Source organism: Anomaloglossus baeobatrachus, chromosome 1 (genome assembly GCF_048569485.1).
Source record: "Anomaloglossus baeobatrachus isolate aAnoBae1 chromosome 1, aAnoBae1.hap1, whole genome shotgun sequence".
NCBI lineage: Eukaryota > Metazoa > Chordata > Amphibia > Anura > Aromobatidae > Anomaloglossus > Anomaloglossus baeobatrachus.
In genome coordinates, this window is record NC_134353.1 from 746759890 (window position 1) to 746785724 (window position 25835).

General features: G+C 46.6%; 1 protein-coding gene across 1 annotated transcript in view; it reads left to right on the forward strand.

Annotated features, from left to right (window-relative positions):
* The first annotated feature begins 4316 nt into the window (after positions 1–4316).
* Positions 4317–25835, forward strand: part of RHOF (ras homolog family member F, filopodia associated) — a 90829-nt gene continuing 69310 nt past the window's right edge. The window contains exon 1 of the mRNA XM_075323382.1: positions 4317–4582. Within this exon, the coding sequence (XP_075179497.1) occupies positions 4427–4582 (156 nt within the window). The 5' untranslated portion in view covers positions 4317–4426. The remainder of the gene's footprint in view (positions 4583–25835) is intronic.

The following is a 25835-nucleotide window of genomic DNA, read 5'->3' on the forward strand; positions in this document are numbered from 1 at the left end:
GGAGACATATATACTAGAATTTGGGACAAATATACCAGGCTTTTGGATATATATATACCAGAATGGTCCTAGGATGGGGGACACATATACCAGGAATTAGGACATATATAACAGGATGGGGGACATTTATACCAGGACGGGCCAAGGATACGATGCAGACATATATACCAGGAAGGGGGGCATATATACCAGGATGGGGCCCAGAATGAGAGACATATATACCAGGATGGAGGACATATATACCAGGAAGGGGACATAGATTCCAGGATGGGGCCCAGAATGGGAACATATATACCAGGATGGGAGACATATATACCAGGATGGGCCCAGGATGGGGAACATTAGTACAAAATAGGGGACATTACTACATAATGAAGAGATAGTGAGAGCATCACATATGCCTCTAAAGGATTTAGAAAGCTACAAAGGCCCTTACATTCAGAAGGGTGGGGAGGGAGGGGGCCAGATCAAAATCTTGCCCCGGGGCCCATTGGACTCTAGTCACGCCACTGACTGTACGGTAATCGTTTATATGCTCTGCAGGACTGCTACCTACCACTATGTGTTCACTGTATGGCAATAATATTAGTTTTAATTTTTTAATAGCCTTTTTCTTTTCGTATCACCAAGATTGTCTACTGAGGTGTCCCCTATAACAACTGTGATAACAGTGTGCAACAATCACTATCTGGAGTGTGGGGCCCATTCGAAGGTGTTTCACCTCCATCACATACTGAATTCCTATCTACATCTTTAGGGTCAGTTCACATGACCGTTTTCTCTATGTCTGATCAAAATGGTCCGATTTTTCTCATTAGTTTGTGATCAGAGTGGCATCAGTTTTTCTCGGATGTGGAGAGAAAAAAAAAAAGAAAAAAAGCTTCTCCATTCTGTCAATCTGTGAAAACTGGACCACATTCGGATATAATCATGTTTTAGATTTGGGCACAGCCTAGGGGTGGACATATCGGTGCAACCAGTGCGGCCGCACAGCGGCCCAACAATTAGGTGGGCCCAAAGCAGGAGGAATTGTGCATTATGAAAAAACTCTTTGGCTGCTTTCACATTGCGTTTTTACCTATGTTCACTGGTCCCGTCTGGGAATCCGTCCGAACCTCCCCTCCCGCACCGCAAAACAGGTCTCGAACGCACACGCCGATGGGGCCATTGACTATAATAGAGCAGACTCCAGTAGCGTGTGCTCTGTCTTGCACCATTTTCAGGTGTATACGCTTTCCGTAGGCGGACACCCGTGTAGTAGACTGCATCTGGGTGTCCACCTGCAGAAAGCGTACACCTGAAAATTGTGCAAGACAGAGCACACGCTGACTCCGTCTGCACCATTGTAGTCAATAGCCCCATTGGCGCATGCGTCTGTAAGACGTTTTGCGGGGAGGGCGGTTCGGACAGACGCCCCGACGGGACCACTGAACGTAGATGAAAATGCAATGTAAAAGCGGCCTTATGGCTACTTTGGACACTGCAACATCGCTAGCGATGCCGAGCGCGATAGTACCCGCCCCCATCGCACATGCGATATCTTGTGATAGCTGCCGTAGCGAACATTATCGCTACGGCAGCTTCACATGCACTTACCTGCCCTGCGACGTCACTCTGGCCGGCGACCCGCCTCCTGCCTAAGGGGGGCGGGTCTTGCGACGTCACAGCGGCGTCACACGGCAGGCAGCCAATAGAAGCGGAGGGGTGGAGATGAGCGGGACGTAAACATCCCGCCCACCTCCTTCTTTCCGCATAGCCGGTGGAGGCAGGTAAGGAGAAGTTCCTCGCTCCTGCGGCTTTATACACAGCGATGTGTGCTGCCGCATTATGGAAATGACCGACACTACACAGATCACCGATTTACGACGCTTTTGCGATCGTTTATCGGTGCATCTAGGCTTTACACGTTGCGACGTCGTTACTGGCGCCGGAAGTGCGTCACTTTCAATTTGACCCCGACGACATCGCAGTAGCGATGGCGCAGCGTGCAAAGTACCCCTTAGTGTCACACGACGCATTGCTGGGAGGCCTTGAAGACAAATGTCAGGGAAAGGTATAAGCTGCCATGTTGGATTTCATTGCGCTCAGTTAGTACTGTCTTCTCCCCTTGTGACAGGAATTGCGCCGCTCGCTGTGTGGAACATTGTCTGTGGAGGGCGGCAGCCATTGATAATAATGGAGGGAACAATCTGGAGACATTTCCAGCCAGGTTTCTTTTAATGCCTGACTTGATGGAAGCGTGAAGAAAGCCAAAGCAGAATGATTTATGACCTATAGAACTACAGCGGAGCAGCACTTCACACAGTAATATCCCAGTGTACAGAGGCCACACCCCGCCAGCAGACTGATAGAGCCTCGTACCCAGCCCTCCCGGCATATACCCGCACGTACAGCCCTCCCCGCATATACCCGCGCGTACAGCCCTCCCGGCATATACCCGCGCGTACAGCCCTCCCGGCATATACCCGCGCGTACAGCCCTCCCCGCATATACCCGCGCGTACAGCCCTCCCCGCATATACCCGCGCGTACAGCCCTCCCGGCATATACCCGCGCGTACAGCCCTCCCGGCATATACCCGCGCGTACAGCCCTCCCGGCATATACCCGCGCGTACAGCCCTCCCGGCATATACCCGCGCGTACAGCCCTCCCCGCATATACCCGCACGTACAGCCCTCCCCGCATATACCCGCGCGTACAGCCCTCCCGGCATATACCCGCGCGTACAGCCCTCCCGGCATATACCCGCGCGTACAGCCCTCCCCGCATATACCCGCACGTACAGCCCTCCCCGCATATGCCCGCACGTACAGCCCTCCCCGCATATACCCGCACGTACAGCCCTCCCGGCATATACCCGCACGTACAGCCCTCCCCGCATATACCCGCACGTACAGCCCTCCCGGCATATACCCGCACGTACAGCCCTCCCGGCATATACCCGCACGTACAGCCCTCCCCGCATATACCCGCGCGTACAGCCCTCCCGGCATATACCCGCGCGTACAGCCCTCCCCGCATATACCCGCGCGTACAGCCCTCCCCGCATATACCCGCGCGTACAGCCCTCCCCGCATATACCCGCGCGTACAGCCCTCCCCGCATATACCCGCGCGTACAGCCCTCCCCGCATATACCCGCGCGTACAGCCCTCCCCGCATATACCCGCGCGTACAGCCCTCCCCGCATATACCCGCACGTACAGCCCTCCCCGCATATACCCGCGCGTACAGCCCTCCCCGCATATACCCGCATGTACAGCCCTCCCGGCATATACCCGCGCGTACAGCCCTCCCCGCATATACCCGCGCGTACAGCCCTCCCCGCATATACCCGCGCGTACAGTCCTCCCCGCATATACCCGCGCGTACAGCCCTCCCCGCATATGCCCGCATGTACAGCCCTCCCCGCATATACCCGCACGTACAGCCCTCCCCGCATATACCCGCACGTACAGCCCTCCCGGCATATACCCGCACGTACAGCCCTCCCCGCATATGCCCGCACGTACAGCCCTCCCCGCATATACCCGCACGTACAGCCCTCCCGGCATATACCCGCACGTACAGCCCTCCCCGCATATGCCCGCACGTACAGCCCTCCCCGCATATACCCGCACGTACAGCCCTCCCCGCATATACCCGCGCGTACAGCCCTCCCGGCATATACCCGCGCGTACAGCCCTCCCCGCATATACCCGCATGTACAGCCCTCCCCGCATATACCCGCGCGTACAGCCCTCCCCGCATATACCCGCACGTACAGCCCTCCCCGCATATACCCGCGCGTACAGCCCTCCCCGCATATACCCGCGCGTACAGCCCTCCCCGCATATACCCGCGCGTACAGCCCTCCCGGCATATACCCGCGCGTACAGCCCTCCCCGCATATACCCGCGCGTACAGCCCTCCCCGCATATACCCGCGCGTACAGCCCTCCCCGCATATACCCGCGCGTACAGCCCTCCCCGCATATACCCGCGCGTACAGCCCTCCCCGCATATACCCGCGCGTACAGCCCTCCCGGCATACACCCGCGCGTACAGCCCTCCCCGCATATACCCGCACGTACAGCCCTCCCCGCATATACCCGCGCGTACAGCCCTCCCCGCATATACCCGCGCGTACAGCCCTCCCGGCATACACCCGCGCGTACAGCCCTCCCCGCATATGCCCGCATGTACAGCCCTCCCCGCATATACCCGCGCGTACAGCCCGCACGGCTCCATTCACCTCAGAGCGGACGCTCACGTTCTAGTAGTCTAAAGTCGCGGCTGGGCGTGTCTGGCAACATCACGTGGTACTGCTCCCAGCCAATCACAGGCGGTTGTGTTGATGTCTCCTGTGTAGCCGGCGGAGTGCGCCTCCAGTCAGTGTAGAGCCGGAGAGCGCAGAGAGAGCAGCGGGCACATGGACTGAGCGCCAACATGACTCAACCCAACGGGACTGGCAGCAATGGCATCAAGGAGGCGGGCACGGGCCGCGACAGGGGCAAGAAAGAGGTGAAAATTGTCATAGTGGGAGATGGAGGCTGCGGGAAGACGTCTCTGCTCATGGTGTATGCCAAGGGCTCCTTCCCTGAGGTGGGTACCAGCCTGCGCTGCCCTTGTGGTACAGGACATTTGCTGTGGTGTCAGCAGCTGTATTCTATACTGTGCAGTGTGGAGAGGAGGAGGATGACTTCGCTTATCCTATACTTTCTTGTTAGGAACTTTCTTTTGGACTTTGCACCAGTCTGTAAAGGTTTCATCTGGTTATAAACTCCTATATCTTATTTCTTTGCTCCCATTAGCAGTGTTTGGGACACTCTTCGGCTGGGCACCCCGACCCATCACGCCTTGGCGCTGAGTATAAGGCTATTCCCCATAATTCCTGACACGAGGAATTGTTTCTCTGCCTCATTTTGCTAATTCTGATACACAGAGGACCTGACTATTTTCTGTCGTGCTGTTAAGATGCCTTAGTATATGTGCACGGCGCCGTTTTCGGTTGGGTCTGCTCAAAAACCAGCGTCAGAAAATACTTGACGGAAAAGACCCCTTTCTTTTTTTTTTTTTTTTTCCCTGTACAAACTGTTGTTCAAATATTCAGGTTTTGAGCGTCTTTTACCCTCTTCAGATTTCGAAAGGCGCTAAGTGGTTAAATTAGAGAGCTGCCGATCTTCAGGTGTTTTCTCCTTTGAGCCCACTTTGATTTCCAATACAAGTCAATGGGAAGGCTGAAGAGATGCCAGAGAGTCACAGGAACGTCCTATTGAGCATTTGTCAGAAACTAATAATATAGGTGTTTCTTCCTTTATTGATATGAGGGTCAGAAAAAGACAGAAAATATCAATACAAAGATGACCTAAAAAGTGATAGGGGAGCGGTCAAAAATGACAAGTGCTCAGGACACTATCAAAAAGACGTAAAAAAGAAAGCTACTTTAAGACTGAAAAAAAACATTGGCAACATATCGTGAAGTCTTCCTGTTGTAAGACTTGTCAAGGTTTGCCTGCCTGAAAGACAACATACACCAAGCCTAAGGCATCCTAAGCAGATGTCCGCATCTTAGAGATGACAGATACCATCAGAGTTTATCGTACTGGAAAGAAAATGTATGTGCATATAATGGCCAGCTATGGATGGTCCCTTTTGGGTTGAGATGTCAGTGCAGTCTCTGGGCTCCCTGCCCTTCTTGCCAACCCACTTGGCATTTGTAAAACACTCTTGCCTTGGTTATTGTGCATAAAGTGACTGGCAATATGGTATATATTTTTTTATTTTTTTCAAAAATTGTTTCTAGTGACTTATCGTCAAACAGTGTGCAGACAACACTACAGAGTTGCCTGCAAGAAAAAAAATACCTGGCTGCACGTATATATTGTTGATGGATTTCATCAGTAATGTAAAACGTGTCATACGGTCACTGGATTCACTCACTCATTCTACCTTTTGGGGAAAAATACAGATAATACATCATTATTTAGTTTTAACCTCAAAACAATAAACCCACGGCTGCTTGTCTTGAAGTTTGCACTGCAGCATCAAAAAAGCATTTTTTTTTTCCTACTTTACCTTGATGTCACCAGAACTAAAGCAAAAAAATCTTGATTTTGTAAACATGCAACAGATTAACTGCACCGCAGCTGCAACCTGTGAGCGAAGCCAATGGCTTGGGGAATTGTTAGTTATCATAGAGGACACGAAAGTTGAATGGGCTTCAGTGTAATGCGGGCGTCACATGAGGCGATCTCGGTTTTCGTGACGCACATCCGGCTTCGTTGGCGACGTCGTCCTGTGTGACACCTACGAGCGATCGCAAATCGGTGAGAAATTGGGTATCGTATACTCGTCGTTTATTTTTAAAAAATACTTTATTTTACTTTGCGCAGGTTGTTCATCGTACCCGGGGGTAGCACACATTGCACTGTGTGACACCCCGGGAACGATGAACACAGCTTACCTGCGTCCCGCGGCTCCCGCCGGCAATGCGGAAGGAAGGAGGTGGGCGGGATGTTTACATCCAGCTCATCTCCGCCCCTCCGCTTCTATTGGCCGGTCGCTGTGACGCCGAACATCCCACCCCCTTCAGGAAGTGGATGTTCGCCGCCACAGCGTCGTTGCACAGTACGTGTGACGGGGGTTAAACGACTTTGTGCGACATGGGCAGCGATTTGCCCGTGACGCACAAACAATGGGGCCGGGTACAATCGCACATGCGATTGCACGATAGATCGCATCGTGTGAAGCCCGCATTAGTAATGGCTAGATTCTAGCCAGGAATTTGCCCAGAAATAGTGTGAAGGCAAATTCCTAGTGTGATATTTAGTGTTGATAAATGCAAAGCACCTAGGACGGAGTAATCCTATAGCTGCGTTTACATTAAATGGAAGTAAACTCGGGACTACAGAACAGGAGAAGGACTTGGGTATTCTGATTACAAGTAAGGGCCGTTTCAGATCAGCGGTATTCTGCCGCACTCGCAGATCCGGCATAAGCTGAGTACAGTACTTTACAGTTCACTGGCAAGCTCCGGGCACATAGGGTCATGTGACCAGAGCATGTGACAGCATGTGACGGGGCTTGCCGCACTGTCTGTGAGCTGTAATGTACTGTACTGCCCCTGTGCCGGATCTGGGAGTGCGGCAGAATACCGCTGATGTGAAACGGCCCTAAGCTGAGCAGCAGCACTCAATGTCAGGCAGCAGCTGCTAAAGCAAACAAGATCTTACGATGTATAAAAAGAGAGATTAGATCTCGGGATCCCAACGTATTCTTACCCCTCTATAAATCACTTGCAAGGCCACATCTGGAATATGGGATCCAGTTTGGGCTCGGCATATTAAAGACATTCAGAAGTTAGGATCAGTTCAAAGGCGGCTTACTAGACTACTACAAGGAATGGAAGGCCTCCCATATGATGAGGTTGAAAAGGTTAGATATGTTTAGCTTAGAAAAAAGACGTCTCAGAGGAGATCTCATTTTTATGTATAAATACATGTGTGGTCAATATAAAGGACTGGCACATGACTTATTTCTTCCAAAGACAATACTAAGGACCAGGGGGCATACACTGCGATGGAAGAAAAGTGATTTCGGCAGCTAAATAGGAAAGGGTTCTTTACAGTTAGAGCAGTCACTGTGGAATTCCCTACCACGAGAATTAGTAGTGGCAGATACTAATAACAGCTTTTATAGGACTGGATGATTTCCTCAGTACACACAACATTGTCGGTTATAAGTGACTTGGGGACAACATGTAGAACTGGTGGAGGAAAGTTGAACTAGAAGGACCTAGGTCTTTTTTCAACCTATGTAACTATATTCTTCAGACTAGAGTGGTCAGAAAAATCTACAAGTTTGTTGCAGATTCATAGACAGCTGTAGAACATTTCACTAATCTGTGTATTTGATACATGGTCATGTTTCCTGGGGTAACAATAAGGCTATGTGTCCACGGTAGAATGTTGCTGCGGATTTTTCTGCATGAAAATCTGCGACTTTCGCGGCAAATCCGCACCTTTTTTTTTTTTTTTTTTTTTGCCGCGGAATTGCTGTGGATTTTGATGCGGAATTTTTTTTTTTCCCATTCTATAGCCAAAATCCGGATCAAAATCCGCAACAATAATTGACATGCTGCAGATTTTTCCGGATCAAAATCCGCGGCAAATCCGCCGCGGAAAAATCCGCAGCATGGACGCTGCATTTCCAAAATGCCATTGAAATGGCTTGGAAGTGCCGCTGCTGCAGATTTTCGGAAAATCCGCGGCTTTTCCGCGAGAAATCCACGGCAAAATTCGCGCATTTTCCGCAGCGTGGGCACATAGCCTAAGTGTTCGGTGATTAAACAGTGAGTTTTAAGTTTAAGCAACTATTCCCTCCATACAGGAGATAAAGTTATGACTCACTTTTTATGATCAAACATGGGATGTATGAGTAATAAGTCACCAGTTCAGGTGCGTGCATGAGCTTGAAGCTTATTTACTCCAATGTAAAATCTCCAATAGGGCCCAGAACTATGAGCTTTCTTTAATAGTAATGATGTTCTCATTTGGGTCAAATGGACTTTTTCCCTCTAAAGGGTACTTTACACACTGCGACATCGCTAGCGATCTTGTTAGCGTTGTGAAATTCTAGAGCGCAAGTGCGATCTTTCGAGATCGCACATAGGTCATGTTACGCATGTGCGATCTTGAAAGATCGCACTTGCGATCTAGAATTTCACATCGCTAACGAGATCGCTAGCGATGTCGCAGTGTGTAAAGTACCCTTTAGACTCTAGGATGTCACTGATGTCTCTTTACAATAGCGGAGTTTATACAGTGTCAAATTATCTTCCCTTGGTGTTGTATAGTGCCTATGATATGGCATATTTTAGGCTAGTTTCACACTTGCGTTGAACGGGATCCGTAGCATTGCGTTGTGTGACGCATGCAACGGATGCGTTGCATATAGTGGCACAACGCATGCTACAGATCGTACAAAATAACGCAGTCCGTTGTAGTTTTTTTTTCCTTGACTTTACACATCTGAGCATGCACAGTTGTGTAAAGTCAGCTGCGTTAACGGAATCCGTCAAATGACGCATTCTAACGGAATCCGCCACCATAGGCGTCCATTATAAAAACAACGGACGCCTAACGGATTCCTGCAGATTGCGTTTTTTTGACACTCCGCCAAGCGCAGAAAAATGTTACATGCTGCGTTCAATCCGCTAGACGCAGCGTCAAAATAACGCCGCTGCGTCGTCTAGCGGATGCAACGCAGACACTTGCGTTACAGTGCGTCGTCCATACAACTCTATGGAGAATAGCGTGGTCCGTTAACGGACTGCGCTATTCTCCATAGTGACGGAATGCGCTGAACGCAAGTGTGAAACTAGCCTTAGTTGATACCCAAGAACTTTTCAAATCATGTCTCTAAGGTGGACCGAATGAAGGGGTTTGGGCCCACGTTCTCTTTTGGCTCTGTCTAGTTGTCTAGTTACACTGGGGAATCCTGAGGAGTTTTTTAAGTGAACCTGTCAGTTGCGATATGCACCCAGAACCACAAGCAGTTCTGGGTGCATAGTACTAATCCCTAGCTAACTGTCACTGTATCTAGTAGCATACATAAAGGGATCATTAGAAAAAGTATTTCCAAAGATCTCATATGATAAGATGAGGCCAGCGACTAGTAGCAAGGGCATTACTTCCCTTGGCTAGACGGCTACCTTAGCATGTAAGCACACCCCTGTGGGTGTGCTAACATACTAATGAATGAGCAGCGTCAGAGGCATGATTGATCTTGCAGCCATCGTGTCTGACTCCTAGATTTCATCTCAGTGCGCATCGTCCCAGACTTTAGGTCATACGCACTATGAAACCAGGTGTGCGTGTCCTGGCTTCAAACTCGTGTTGTGCGCATGACTGGAAGTCCGGGTTCATGTACTGAGCCAAAATCCAGGAGTCGGACGCGATGGCGGCAGAAAGATGAGCGCGATCATCCTCTGGCGCTGCGCATTCATTAGCATGTTAGCAAGCCCATAGGGGCGTGCTTACATGCTAAGGGGGCCAACTAGCCAAGAGAACTAATGCCCTTGCGACTAGTACCTGGCCTCATTAGCATATCATATTGGACCTTTTAGAAATACGTTTTCTAAGGACCCCTTTATCTATGCTACTATAGGTAAGGATTAGCAATATGCACCCAAAACTGCTCGTGGTTCTGGGTGAACATTGCACCTGACAGGTTCCCATTTAAGGATTGAATTGAAAATGTGTCAGTTGTGCCAGCTCATTGGATTCTATAATTTCCGGGAGCCCACTTAGGCTATGTTCACACATGGCGTCTTTTTGCCAGTGCATCTTGGGTGCATCCAAAATGCACTAAAAACGCACCACGGCAAAAACGCATTGCGTTTTTACCGCGTTTTGCCCAATGCGTTTTTAAGTCAAATTTATTGACTGGAAGGGCTCCAAAATGCTGCAAAAATGCAGAAACAGTTGACATGCTGCATCTTCAAAAATGCAGTCATCAAAAGATGCCCAGTGTGGAGAGCAAAATAGGAATCTCATACACTTTGCTGGAGGAAGGAAATGCATGCATTTTGGTGCATCTTTGGTGCGTTTTTGACATCACAAAGATGCATCAAAAGATGCCCTGTGTGAACTTAGCCTAATACTTATAATCACCAGCTGCAACTTTTTATCTTTTGTGGTAAAAGAGGCACTTGTACAGGTTGTGAGCTAAGTGTGTACATATGTACAGTGACAGTGCTAGTCACACACTTAGCTAGCAACCCCACAGAAGGGGGGTCTACTGCCTGGTACACAAGGGTCTATCACAACTGGCGATGGTGAGGATGGCAGGCAAGGTTCCAATGCCATAACATTCACATCCATCAGGTATGCACACGAGAACATGATCTCTCCCACCCTCCCTATTAGTCCCTATGACTAAGGTGTCTGCTTTTCCCTGTGCCTGCTTCGGGGCGGCAGCAGCCATCTCCTGCTCCCGTGCTGAGGCGCAATCTTGCCCCGCCACATGGGAGAGGACGCATCATCCAAAACTGTTGACACACCCGGAGCAAACCCCAGCACACCCTCCCAGTCTGCAGAGCTCGTCCGGTGACTGGCATCCATCTCTACAGACCAATCTGGGCACTTCAAGGATGGTGGTGCGGTTCCTTTATTGGTCATCCCACGGTCTGTGGGGGAAGGTCGTGACATAAATCGCTCGATATCCTGCATGTGTGGTCCAGGACTATTGGGAGCTGTGCCCTGCGGTCCCTTCCTCTTTCTGATGCCCATTTGCATCTATTGATCAGTCACTTTGATCTGCTGAGCAGTGTTTCCGCTTGTCTCCTCCATGGCCAGACCACTAACAATTTTTATGAAGTCAGTTCGTTTTCTAATTACTTTACCCGTCATGTCACTTTTCTATAAATATAACCTTCAGGTAGTTGGAGTGACCCATATGCACTTTTCTAGGGAACATTGCATGATAACAAAGCGTTAAACAAGGCAAGGCATTTTGCTAGCTGCAAGGCACAGCGTTACACCTAGCGAACTGCTGGTATTTGGGAGAACACTGCAATTTAACTGCCTTCTTTTCCTTCCTCAGGAATGTATTAAATATACATTTCTAGCCGTGCAGGTTCAGCATCATGCTACATTCTGCACATGTCATGGGGCTTTGTGTTAATGTAGCACAGACATTGATTATAGAGACAAATACAAAAAAAAAATCACAGCTGGGATTCTGCTCCTTCCAAAAAAGCTCTGCAATGAGGTTTATGTGAAACATTATGTACTCTGTGGAAGGCAAGTGATTTTTGCTTTCATATTTCCCAGCATGACTAATTATAGGTTTCTTGCCAGCTAGAACAGTGCAAATAAACCTGGCTTTTTATTGGCTACCCTCGTTTTAACATGTAGGGTAACCTTGTATCAGGAAACCAGCTTCATCATACATTCATCCTTACAATTAGGGCTACTGAACTGTTAAACTGGACTAACCTTTAAGTGAGCCAAGTATTTGTCCTTCCATGTTCCAGATAAATATAGAATATATGCTTATTGGAAGAGGATTAGCATAAACGCCTGCCCTTATAGATTACTGATTCAGAACAGCAGGAAGCAAAGTTCAATGTCAGTCGAGATAAGATTCTTATCACAACCTGACCGCCATTGAAGTGTTGGAACTTTCAGTATCTGTTGTACATAGGAATTTTATGAATGCAGACTTATTATTCTTATTGTCTTTGATATGTAGAAGGGAATCTGCTACACCAGACAATTACCAATTTACTGCACACCTCGGGATTCCGGAAGCAGGTTGTTGATACTGCTGACATTAGGACAGTGTGTTCTGCAAACTGCAGGAAAGTTGTGCAGCAGGTTTAGGTGACAAGAAAACGTTTATCTTTGGAGGATTAAAATGATTATCTTTCAGGTTTGCATGTCTCATTGCTAGACTTGCTGATCCATAAGACATTTGTGATTAAAATATTTTCCTGATTATCTCCTTGTTACTTTCCTGCTGTTACCAAGTGGATAGATATTACTATAAATTAGTAGATACTTCAGGGGCAAATCCATATATGTATGGCTTAGCTGAAAAGATCAGGTTTACATCATAATTGATCGGTTCACACAAACAGTCTATTACATGGGCTGGGGGGGGAGTAGCCCACCCTCTTGCCTCGATGGCATAAGGCTGTTCTGGCAGCATGGACTACACAACACCTTTGATGGAAGCTGATGCACCATCCCCCCTCCCCCCCCCCATCTTAGAACTGTTTTGGCCGATAGTTTGCACGATGGCAATATCACCCTACTTTTCCAACCAAAGAAGTGCCTACTTGTACGAGCGCTCCTGTGTTCTCAGAAAGCCACCGACTATCGTATCAGCCAGTGGTTTATCTATGGGAGAACAATGTGCTTGGCAGCCCGAAATCTGACACTCATGGTGGACATCTTTCCTGACCATCAGTCAGCCAGTGTCCCCCATACACACTAGATTGTCGGCCAAATATGTTGATTTTGGCCAGTTCAGAAAACGTTAGTCTGTGTATGGGGGCCTTAAGTCTACAGCTTGAATTAATTGTCCTTGTTCTCAGTTCATTGCTGGAATATCTTTGCAGTGCAGCAGTACACTATCTGTCTAAAAGAGGCCATGATCATTAGGGAATACTGCTGCTGTGAAAGATGTGCCTGATTTGTGGCAATGTATTAGGTAGGTGTTTCATTCTAAACCCCTCATGCCAGAAAATCCGTTTCCAGGCAGAATATTGCCAGGAGCATAATCATTGTCTCCACTGCCTTGTCATTTTTCAATCAGTGTATCTTTGTGCCGTCTTTATCCAAAATGGCAAACCCTGACCTATCCATGAAGTTAATCCTTTCGCACCAGAGGCTGTTTTCACCTTTCTGACCAGGCTAAATTTTACAATTCTGACCAGTGTCATTGTCATGTGGTAATAACTGTGGAACACCTCAACAAATCCCAGTGATTCTAAAATTTTTTTTTTTTTTCTTCATAACACATTGCACTTCATGTTAGTGGTATATTTTGATTGACATAAGTTGCATTTCATTTATGAAAAAATTTACAGAATATTTTTTTTTTTTAAATATCACAATTTTTGAACTATGAATTTTTATGCCCTAACATCAGATATTTATATCACACGATTGTAAATAAATACCATTTGCCACACGTCTACTTTATATCAGCATAATTTTGAAACCTTTTTTTATAAAGTTTAAAGGGCTAAGTCTATCAGCAACTTGTCCAATTTTTATTTACATTTTTACCTTTTTTGGATCACATCATATTTTAAAGTTAGACCCTCAGAGTATGTGATAGAAAATACCCAAAAATGTATCCATTTTTAAAACTGTACCCTTCAAGCTGCTCAAAACCACATTCAAGAAGTGGTTTTGGTACAGGGTTTGGAAGGGAAGGAGCACCATTGAACTTAAGTGCAGAATTGGCTGGAATTGTTAGCAGACACCATGTCGCATTAGCAGAACCCCTGATGTGCTAAGCAGTAGAACCTTGCCGCCGCCGCCCCCCCCCCCCACCAAAAAAAGTGACAGAATGAACACGCACGCATGATGGAAAACCTGAAAACTTGATCTGTTGTTGGGTCTTGAGGACTGGAGTTGAGAACCACTGCTCTAGATATATCTATCTACCTCTATCCCATGGAATTTGTCTAAGGCCTCTGCCACACTCACGTGAAAATCACGCACGTGCCGAGAGACACGTATTTCCCCTGCGTGTTGCGTGCAGGTAAGTACGTGTCTCTGGTACGTGCGGGCCACGTGTGCGCGGATAGCACACGTAGAACCGGTAATTTACATACTCACGTGGTGCTTGTTGCTGTCCGTGGTGCTGATCTTCGGTCTCCAGCACTGACGTCTCCCAGCTGCTGCTGCTGCCAGGCAGTGAAGTGAATATTAAATGAGAATAATGAGCGGCGGTCGGCAGCAAGTGGCAGCAGCGACAGACAGGAGAAGGTGAGTAAATGTTGTTGTTTTTTTTTTTAACTGACACGTGTGTTTTCTCCAGCGCTTGTCACACTGGACCGCATCCACACTACATCTGTGTGGTACGGGTGCGGGCCGTGTGACACCCGTGCTGCCGGAGAAAACACTGACATGTCAGCGCTTAGAAAAACGCACACACGTACAAACGCACACGGACACACGTTCCGTGTGGTTTTACGTGTGTGCCTGCTACCATAGGGTAGCATTGGTGTACGTGTATCCGTGCCGCCGGGACATGCAAAAAATGACAAACACGTGCTGGTGGCACGGGTGTGTGTGTCGCAGGCCTAAAGAGTAGAGATGTGGTGAGCATCTTCAACACCAAGTGCTTCACAGAATTTTATAAGTATGGACTGTGAAAATGAAACTGAATTTTTCAAACAAAAATTTAGCTTGAGTCCCAAATTTTTACAAAGGTAACTGGAGAACTTGGACCATACAATTTTTCCTCAGTACAACGATGCCCATATGTGGAGGAAAACTATTGTTTGGGCACATGGCAGGCCTCGGGAGCTAAGGAGCGCTATTATAATTTTTGAAGTGCCATTTTGGCTGGAATAGATTTGCGGCTGTCATGTCACATATGTATAGCTCCTGATATGCCAAAACAGGAGAAACCCGCACAAGGGACCCCATTATTTTTATTTATTTTTAAACTACATCCCTCACTGAATTCATGTAGGGGAGTAGTGAGTATTTTTAACCATCAGGCTATTCGTAAATTGTATAATATTGGGCTAAGTAAATGGGATTTTTTTTTTTTTTTTTTTTTTTTACCTTTTATCGTTGCTTTGGCAAAAAGAGAAATATTTTCAAAAGGAGGTAATGGGAGAAATAAAATTGGACAACTTGGTATGCAACTTCTCCTGAGTTCGCCATGCACAGGCAGTTTTGGTGAACATTTGAACTCTTCTGCTTCTTTGAGAACAAGTGGAAAATGTTGCTGAAATTTGGTCAGTCTGTTTGCTATGGGAGTGGGATCTTTCTCCCTGCGGCAATGCTTAGCTGCTCCATGTCGTTCAAATACTTTTCAAAATTAAACTCCTCATCTTATAAGACTGAAGATATGGCAGCTGGCCCTGGATGACACAATTCCTATTACTCTTGGCCATCCTGCAGCCACTCATTCTAAGTGTCAGAGCTTCTTTTCCTTTAGTAAGTTGTTGATCATGCGGCAATATACAATGACTTGGGTTCATATAAACAGCTGCCACAAGCTTAAATTAGAGTAAAATCTCCCCTGTGGGACAGTAAAAATGGCAGGAGTTAAATCCTCAGTTTGTTTATATATTATATATTATATTTTATATTAAGAAATTCCTTCAATTCAGCCACCTGTGTCCACTGCCCTTCATTTAGTGTTACCTGAGGTTTGGCAATGTCTACAAGGAGTTTCAGCTTAAGCAATCCCTGAATCCTTACATAAGTTCTGCCCCACTGAGTGGCTTGATCGACAATTGCCTTTTTCCAGCACGTCTCTTCGAGATGGAATCAATTTTAGGGGTTCAGGCAGCAATAACAAATTTCCTCACTTTGCAAATCAGTGTTACAGCATCTCTCTTGCAGACTTTCCTTATTGCCAGCTGCAGTGTGTGCACAACACAGCACATGTGATAAATAGGAGAGATATTTGAAACAGCTTCAATAAGATCTAATTCTAAAATATAATTTTGCTGTTCTTCTGTATTATCTGTTTGTTCCTCAGCTACAGATACAGGACTGTGGCCTTCCTTCTCACACATACTGAATCTGAAGTCTTCTTTTAGCTGCTGTTCACCATCCTTATTCTCGTTTCATCAGTTTAATTGTACTTCTGTTTGAAGCATTGTCAGTTACAATAGCCTGTTTTGAGAAGTGCAGGCGTTCCTTCCTAGTGTTTTTACCCTAGTGTTTTTACCCTTATCTGTAGAGGAGGAGCTTCACTACTTATGTACATAAAGTGCAGCACAGATTCAACTCTACTAAAAGTTTAGATCCTTTGATCAGGAATAGAACAGAAATTTTTATGACTTTTCTAAATTATGAGAAAAATATTCAGCGCACACTGCATTGAACTGCTGTACCCAATTTATTATATATTTTAGGAGTCGGTCCATTTTATGCCGATTCCAACTCCACAGGCCTGGTATTTTTGTTTGAATGACAGAGTGGGGACTGGCTTTATTTTTGTGGAATGAATTGAAGTTTTTACTGGGAACATTTTACATGACAATTTGGCTTACATTTATCTTGTTGCTTTGACTCCGACCTTTGTTTGGCAGTGTCTGTTTTATTAGACATGCACAAAATTGGTTTTGACTGTGCTTTACGTACATTTTAAAAAGACTGCAACCACTGGACCTTAGGCCAGAGAGACTCCAAAATAACTTCCTCTGCCTCAATATAATGGCTTTTCAGTCAGGGGTTTCATCTGAATCGCGTATTTCAGAGATTAACACAAACTGGTGTAAGCGTTCAATGTAGAGCACAGGGTAAATGTGACCCGCGCCTTACAATCTTTCAGACTAATAATGAACAGCTCAACAGCAGGTCAAGAATTAATTTTATTTATTAACACCGTGTGGTGTAAGTGACTAAGCAGCATTATTCTTCGGTTCTGTGTAATTTCAGTGATTCCAGACTTATATTGGGTTTTTATGTGTAGCTACTATCTCACACTAAAACAAAACTTTAACGAGTTTTCTGCATCGCCATATTGAGATATAATTCTTCTATGTTCCTGGAAACCGTCACTTGAAGGCTTACTTTTTTTGGTTGAGTTGAAAGTATTTACTTTTTGCGGGGCAGAATAAACAAACTAGCATCAGATTTCTATTTATTTATTTTATTTATTTATTTTTTATTTTTTTTACACCATTCATCACGTTTAGTGTAAAGGTAAGCTTATGGGTGGAAACACATCTATGCGAGTAAAATCGGTCCGACTGGGCTGAAAAATACTCGGCTGATTTTAGTTCACGTTGGGTGCAAGTGCAACGCAAGTGAGATGCTTTTTCTGAATAAATTAATGATTTTACTAGCGTGTGTAATGCGTATTTTTTACTATGTCATCTGCCATTCAGCGCTGCTACATGGCCGCTGACAGCAGACACAGACAGCCATGCAGCAGAGCTTAATGGCAGATGACAGCAGACACACAGAGCCACACAATCAGAATGAACTCGGGTGAACTTCACCCGACTTCATTGTCATGCTGCGGCTCTGTCTGTGCCGCGTCCTGATTAGCGGTCACCTGTGAAGGACTCACCGGTGACCGCTAATCCCCCGAGTTACTGAAGTTAGCAGCCCTCTCTCATACTCACCGATCCCCAATCTCAGGCACGGCACGGCATTCACACTGCTGCGGCGGCTTTTACTATTTTGAAAAAGCCGGCCGCTCATTAAACAATCTCGTATTCCCTGCTTTCCCCGCCCACAGGCGCCTATGATTGGTTGCAGTGAGACACTCCTCCACGCTGAGTGACAGGTGTCTCACTGCAACCAATCACAGCAGCCGGTGGGCGGGTCTATACTGTGCAGTGAAATAAATAAATAAATAAATAAATAAAAAAAAATGGCATGCGGTCCCCCCCCAATTTTAATACCAGCCAGATAAAGCCATACGGCTGAAGGCTGGTATTCTCAGGATGGGGAGCTCCACGTTATGGGGAACCCCGCAGCCTAAAAATATCAGCCAGCAGCCGCCCAGAATTGCCGCATACATTAGATGCGACAGTTCTGGGGCTGTACCCAGCTCTTCCCGATTTACCCTGGTGCGTTGGCAAATCGGGGTAATAAGGAGTTAATGGCAGCCCATAGCTGCCACAAAATCCTAGATTAATCATGTCAGGCGTCTATGAGACACCCTCCATGATTAATCTGTAAATTACAGTAAATAAACGCACACACCCGAAAAAATCATTTATTAGAAATAAAAAACACAAACAAATTCCCTCATTACCAATTTAATAAGCCCCAAAAAGCCCTCCATGTCCGGCGTAATCCACGGACCTCCAGCGTGGCTTCCAGCATGAAGGTGACAGGAGCTGCAGCAGACACCGCCGCTCCGGTCACCTCCACGCAGCAACTGAGGTGAGTATCGCGATCAGCTGAGCTGTCACTGGATCCAGCGGTGGCCGCGATTAACCTCAGTGACAGCTCAGCTGATCGCGATACTCACCTCAGTTGCTGCGTGGAGGTGACCGGAGCGGCGGTGTCTGCTGCAGCTCCTGTCACCTTCATGCTGGAAGCGACGCTGGAGGTCCGTGGATTACGCCGGACATGGAAGGCTTTTTGGGGCTTATTAAATTGGTAATGAGGGAATTTGTTTGTGTTTTTTTATTTCTAATAAATGATTTTTTCGGGTGTGTTTTATTTACTGTAATTTACAGATTAATCATGGAGGGTGTCTCATAGACGCCTGGCATGATTAATCTAGGATTTAGTGGCAGCTATGGGCTGCCATTAACTCCTTTTTACCCCGATTTGCCAACGCACCAGGGTAAATCGGGAAGAGCCGGGTACAGCCCCAGAACTGTCGCATCTAATGTATCCGGCAATTCTGGGCGGCTGCTGGCTGATATTGTTAGGCTGGGGGGCTCCCCATAACGTGGAGCTCCCCATCCTGAGAATACCAGCCTTCAGCCGTATGGCTTTATCTGGCTGGTATTAAAATTGGGGGGGACCGCATGCCATTTTTTTAAATTATTTAATTATTTCACTGCACAGTATAGACCCGCCCACCGGCTGCTGTGATTGGGTGCAGTGAGACACCTGTCACTCAGCGTGGGGGCGTGTCTCACTGCAACCAATCATAGGCGCCTGTGGGCGGGGAAAGCAGGGAATACGAGATTGTTTATTGAGCGGCTGGCTTTTTCAAAATAGTAAAAGCCGCCGCAGCAGTGTGAATGCCGTGCAGCGCCGCGCTAGAGATCGGGGAACGGTGAGTATGAGAGAGGAGGGGAAAATGACCGACAGACTGTGAGAGAGGGACAGAGATAGTGACGGACCGACAGAGAGAGAATAGAGACCGAGAGGGAGAGACCGACTGACAGAGAATAGTGATTGACAGACATTGGGAGACATCACTCTTTTCCAGTGTTTTAGGAAACGTGCGAGAAATGTATTTAGAAAATCAGATGTCACTAGGATGGTGTGAGTGCCGTCCCGTGACATCCGATTTTTTTTTTACACGCTCCCATAGACTTGCATTGGAGAAACTCGCAGTAGAAACTCGCAAAAAAGCAGCATGCTGCGATTTTTTTTTTTTTTTTTTTTTTTTTTTTTTTTTTTTTTTTTCTCTCTTCTCAGTCCGATTTGGACTGAGAAAAAAATCGCAGATGAGAGCTGAATCATTCACTAACATGTGTCCAATTCCAATGCGAGATTTTCTCGCATTGCTCTACTGCGAGAAACTCGCAAGTGAGAAGCAGCCCTATTTTTTTGACTTTGTAAGACCTCTTTCACACGTCAGTGTGTGTGTCGTCAGTGTGTGTGTCGTCGCCAAAACCAGGAGTGGAACTTACAGAGAAGAACTATAATTGAAAGACTGACATCTGTTCTGTGTTTTGGAGACACACCTGGTTTTGACATCCAAATACTGATGACACAGTGATAAAACACTGATGCAAAATACTGACATGTGAAAGAGGCCGAAGATATACACCTCCCTACTTGTGCTGGTTTTCCTACTGTCTATTCTCTAGCACTATGAAGCCAGCGCTGTCAAAGGGGATGTTAAAATTGAGGTAAAATAATTAGGTGTAAAGGTATATTTAAATAAGCCACATCATGACGTATGAGAGCCAGTACTTGGTTTGAACATTCATTCTGCACAGATAGTCCCTTTTTAACTTGTATTAGTCTGATTGCTGGTGTAATGAATTGCCATGCACAAGCATTACATCAGTCAGTGTGATACTGACTGACAGATTGCCTGTTAGACCCAGCGGAGTTTAACGGGCCACCGTAGTTAGCAGACCTGGATCTCCTTATTTGACCTTCGGCTGCTATTACAACACTCAGCTCCCCCTTGATCATATTGCGGGGGTGCCATAGGGGTGAGAGGAGAGCACACCCTCTCCCAAACGTCTATATGCTGCGATTGCTTGGATAACGAAATATAGAAGATGGCACAGGAATAACCTCATTGGGTCCTGAGCCAATCCGGTACCAATGATGTCGCTGGTCTGATCTAGCATTCTGCACCAATATTTTGGTGCTTGCAAGTCTCTGGGGTGTGCCGATCCCAGCCTGACCACCCACCATAAACAAATGTTGGGACTGCAGAGTTGTAAATGAAGATGGATTTAATCAGACCAGGCCATGGTCCAGTTCCAATCCTGACATGCTAATTGTAGGTACTTTTATGGGTGAAATCAGTATGGGTGCACTGATTTCTTTGTCAATACGCAGGCCAGTAGCATAGCAACTGGGGGCAGAGGGGGTGGTCATCCTGGGCCCATATGATCATAGGGGCCCACCCAGTGCTACTGCCACAGTAAACTATATTGGCGTCTGCAGCGTGCCGATATAGCTCATCTCTGCAGTAGAGCAGGGAGACACTATTTTCCCTGCACTGTCGCTCTGTTCTGTGGACTGTAGTATGCACTGTGTTCTGACAACTTTCCACTATAGACATCATTAAATTGTTTTGGGTTTTTTGTGTTTTTTTAATCAATTGGTTCTTCAGTATCTTTCAATGAGCCTTGGATGCTGAGAAACAGCACAGCATGACAGCCACTGTTACAATAATGATAAAGATTAAGTTGAGAGGAAGAACCACCAGCTTTCATAAGTCATCCTTCCCCTTTAATTAGGTATTGACCATGACGTACCAGTTACCTAGTTTAAAAAAACATTCCATTATGCTGGAAAACCTTAGTAATGCATCAAGCAGAGAGGAATATTTAAATCTCATTTGCAAAAAACAATACAGATTACAACACTGTCAAGGATGTAAAATTGTCTTTAGGAGAGATTCTGTTTTATGCAGCTTGGTTACCAGCCGCGATAAACCATAAACCCATCATCTGAAATGACAAAGCTAGAAGAGTTTCCTGTGACTGCCAGTAGCTTTGACCACAGAGAGCTGCTTGTACACGGTCTACATAGATTTGTATAGAACTGGTCGTGTGTAGAGCGCTTGTAAGCTCAACTTCACACGCCTTAGATGATTCTCCAACACCCCGAAATGTCAGTGAGAAAATCTAACTCCACCTGAGAATGTACTCTGATCTGTAAGCATTGTCTGTAGAACGCGCTATGAAGTCTAATTCTTATCCTGCTATCCCTGGGTTTCCAGCTCTCTGAATCCTGTTTCTGTGACTTTGGGTTTGACCTAATTACTAGCGCTCACTTGTTGAAATGGAAATGAAACCAACAAAAGTCTAAGGCCATGCTTTACACAAAGGTTATTCTGTCTTCCATCTGTACCAACGGAAGTGTTTTTGGCCTTTAGTGTTATTTCTGTGTCAGTGGAAATAATGTTTGTACCTTGTAGATGAATCTAATTTGGTGCTTGTCTTTCTTGGAGCCGTTTCTACAGTAATATGGAAATGTATCTGTTTCCATTAATGTTTACCAATTACTGAGATTTTCCTGTGCTTCTGATGTGTCACTTGGTGAAAATAAACTGACAAACTGTAAGTGTCTGTCCAGAGACTAAGGGCTACTTTGCACACTGCGACATCGCTAGCGATGCCGAGCGCGTTAGTACCTGCCCCCGTCGCACATGCGATATCTTGTGATGGCTGCCGTAGCGAACATTATCGCTACGGCAGCTTCACACTCACTTACCTGCCCTGCGACGTTGCTCTGGCCGGCGACCTGCCTCCTTCCTAAGGGGGCGGGTCATGCGACGTCACACGGCAGGCGGCCAATAGAAGCGGAGGGGTGGAGATGAGCGGGACTTAAACATCCCGCCCACCTCCTTCCTTCCGCATTGGCGGCCGGACGCAGTTAAGGAGATGTTCCTTGCTCCTGCGGCTTCATACACAGCGATGTGTGCTGCCAAAGGAACGAGGAACAACATCGTACCTGTTGCTGCAGCGAAATTATGAAAATGACTGACACTACACAGATCAGATTTACAACGCTTTTGCGATCGTTTATCGGTGCATCTAGCCTTTACACGTTGCGACATTACTGGCGTCACTTTCGATTTGACCCAGACGACATCGCAGTAGTGATGTCGCAACGTGCAAAGTACCCCTAAGGCCACATCCCTGTGATGTAGAATGATTGTGTAATCTAATATATAAAGGTGTGTGTGTCCGTGTGTGTGTCCGTGTGTGTGTCCGTGTGTGTGTCCGTGTGTGTGTCCGTGTGTGTGTCCGTGTGTGTGTCCGTGTGTGTGTCCGTGTGTGTGTCCGTGTGTGTGTCCGTGTGTGTCCGTGTCCGTGTCCGGGATTGACATCTGCACCGTCGCAGCTACAGCCACAAACTTTTGCACACTCACACTTCTGGACCCCGAGAGCGTCATAGGCTATGTTTTGAGGGGAAATTTTAACCCTGCGCTTTAGTTATTCACCAAAACACCTGCCTCCATTAAAGCAAATGGAGCTGGGAGCCACAGTGCAGCCAGAACTTCAGAAGAATGCACAGCCACACCCTTATATGGAATGTTGGCGTGTCACAATGCAGCCAGGGAAAGAGACAGACACAGACAGGGAAAGAAACAGACATAGACAAGGTAAGAGACAGACACAAAGAGACAAAGACAGACACAGGGAAACACAGACATGGACAGACTGGGAAAGGGACAGACTGGGAAAGGGACAGACTGGGAAAGGGACAGTTACTATCCCAGGCGTTAATACATTCTATTTATGCATTCTATCCCGGGAATGTTAATACATTCTATTTTGTTAACAACAGTTATTAACCCGGGCGAAGCCGGATAGTGCAGCTAGTTTTTCTATAAACTTGAACAGATATAGATAGATATGGACTAAATGTAGCCATACTGCTTAGATAGGGGGCAGCGAACACCTATTCCGCTGTCTCCTGACCCCAACCATGCACGCTTTTTTTTAATTGGCTGAGTGTACATATTTTTAAATGGAAGGAGCGAAGTTGCTAGCAATAATTAATATCTGATCTTTTGTTCTCTAGGAGATTAAAATTAAATAGTTTGTTTCCCCCAGGGATGGGAGTCAAGCGTTTCTTAGGTTGGAGGAGGGGTGAGGACACACGGATAGCCCAGACTTTGCACGGTTTGGAAGTACCCCCATTTTCGGCCCTTTTGCTCCCAGAGGGTCGGCATCCAACGGCTTGGCTGGAATATCTTCAACTTAGGTCCTTCTTGATGGTTGACAACAGACTTGGGCTTTTTGCGGCTCAGCCCACAAAATTTGAACAATTGTTTTTGCGGGAAGATTCTCCCGGGCATCTCTTGTCTCTGGTTTACTCCTTCCTGATTACAGAGGCGGACATGGGAGACCTTAAATATATCGAGAAGTGGAATAGAGATTTGGGGACTTTCATTCCTGAGGAGGACTGGAAAAAGTCCTTTATCCTCACTCATAAATTTTCCATCGCCTGTGCAGCACAGGAAAAAAATTATAAGATTCTGACCCGTTGGTACAGGTGCCCGGATACTCTACAAGCAATATTTCCCGGGGTCTCGGATAGCTGCTGGAGGTGCGGAAGGGGAAGGGGGACAATGCTGCATATCTGGTGGGACTGCCCATTGATACAACTTTTCTGGAGGTCCGTGTTCAAAGCATACGTTGTGATTTGTGGAGAGCAGTTGGTGGGTTCCCCTCAGATAGCGCTGCTTTCAATTCTCCCGGGATCGCTTAAATCACAGAAAGCGGGCCTTCTGAGATACTGTCTTACGGCGGCACGCATGGTGATCCCGAGATACTGGAAATCGACTGGGGTGCCATCTGTGAGGGAGTGGTTTGCGGAGATGGCCATCATCCACAGGATGGAGTCCCTAACGGCAGAAACCAATGACTCAGTGGATAAATTTCTTAGGATCTGGACCCCCTGGACCCTGGCTCTTGAATCTCTACCATTTCAGAACCTTATTGGTAACGCATGACGCGTGTTACGTTAGTCCAATGTAGCGGCCCGAGTACTGGGGAGGTAATCCCTACCATGCCTTCCCTCCCTCTCTTTCTGTTGCTCTTCTCTCCCCCTTTTCCTTCTCTTCTTTTTATCTTTCCCCCTTGCTACTTTCCTTTCTCTCTAGTTCTCGTTAAATCTTTAAATTTTTTCCTTTTTCTTTTTTGTTTTCGGCAGTAGCCTCACTTTGTTTGAGGTGTAGTTCTCCTTTGGAAGGAGATTGCCTGTATTATAAAAGGTGGTTACATGTCATATGCGTGCCTTATGATAGTAAGAGAAGGGGTGTAAGGCTGGGGCCACACGGGCACTACTGCGATCCACTTGCATGAGACTCGGCTCGTGCTGGCAGTACAGCAGAGCCGAGTGTCATGCCTGTGTCCTTGCAACTGAGGTCCGTTCGTGCGAGCAGACCTCAGCTGCGGGGGGCGGGCCGGCACTCAGGAGGGGAGGGAGGGATTTCTCTCCCTCTCTCCTGCGTAGCCGGCTATAGCCATTCTCGCACTGCACTAGCAGTACACCGGTGTACCGCGAGTGCAGTGCGATTTTTCTCTCGCCCCATTCACTTGAATGGGTGCGAGAGAAAGAGTCTCAGCTTACAATCGCAGCATGCTGCGATTGTTTTCTCAGTCCGATTAGGGCTGAGAAAATAATCGCTCATGTGTGCTGACACACAGGCTAGAATTGGTCCGAGGGGAATGCGATGTTTTATCGCACTCCACTCGCACTGTTTTTCTCGCCGTGTGGCTTAGCCCTTAGGATGTGGCTTATACTCTTCTCTGTAAGTTGACATGAAGTAATCACGTATTTGAATCTTCTTTTTTTTTTTTTTCTTCCTGTAAATTCTCTTGTTTACTTTAATAAAGAAAGATTAAACATAAAATGAAACAGTCTTTCATTTATCTGAAATCTGTCGAATGACTTTGCTCTAGTGTGTGTGTAGGGGTCCTAATTGGTGTTTTTTCGTTTTTTGTTTTTTTTTATATATATATAATATGTAACTTTGACTATATTCTCGATATTAAAAAGGTCATGTGCTGCTGAAGCTCATGGGTGCAAATATGTCAGCGCTTGCGCTCAACTTTCAACTTTTGATAGTTTTGGCACTTTTACCACTGGGCTTGACAGAAGCCCCAAAAGATGAGTTGAACCCCTACCTCTTTCTATTTTAAATGGGTGGGACAGGGGCTTGAGCTATGTGTATGGATTGCAAACTCATAATGTTATGATTTCCAGCAGGGGGGCTGCAAAAAAGTGCGCTTTCAAACACT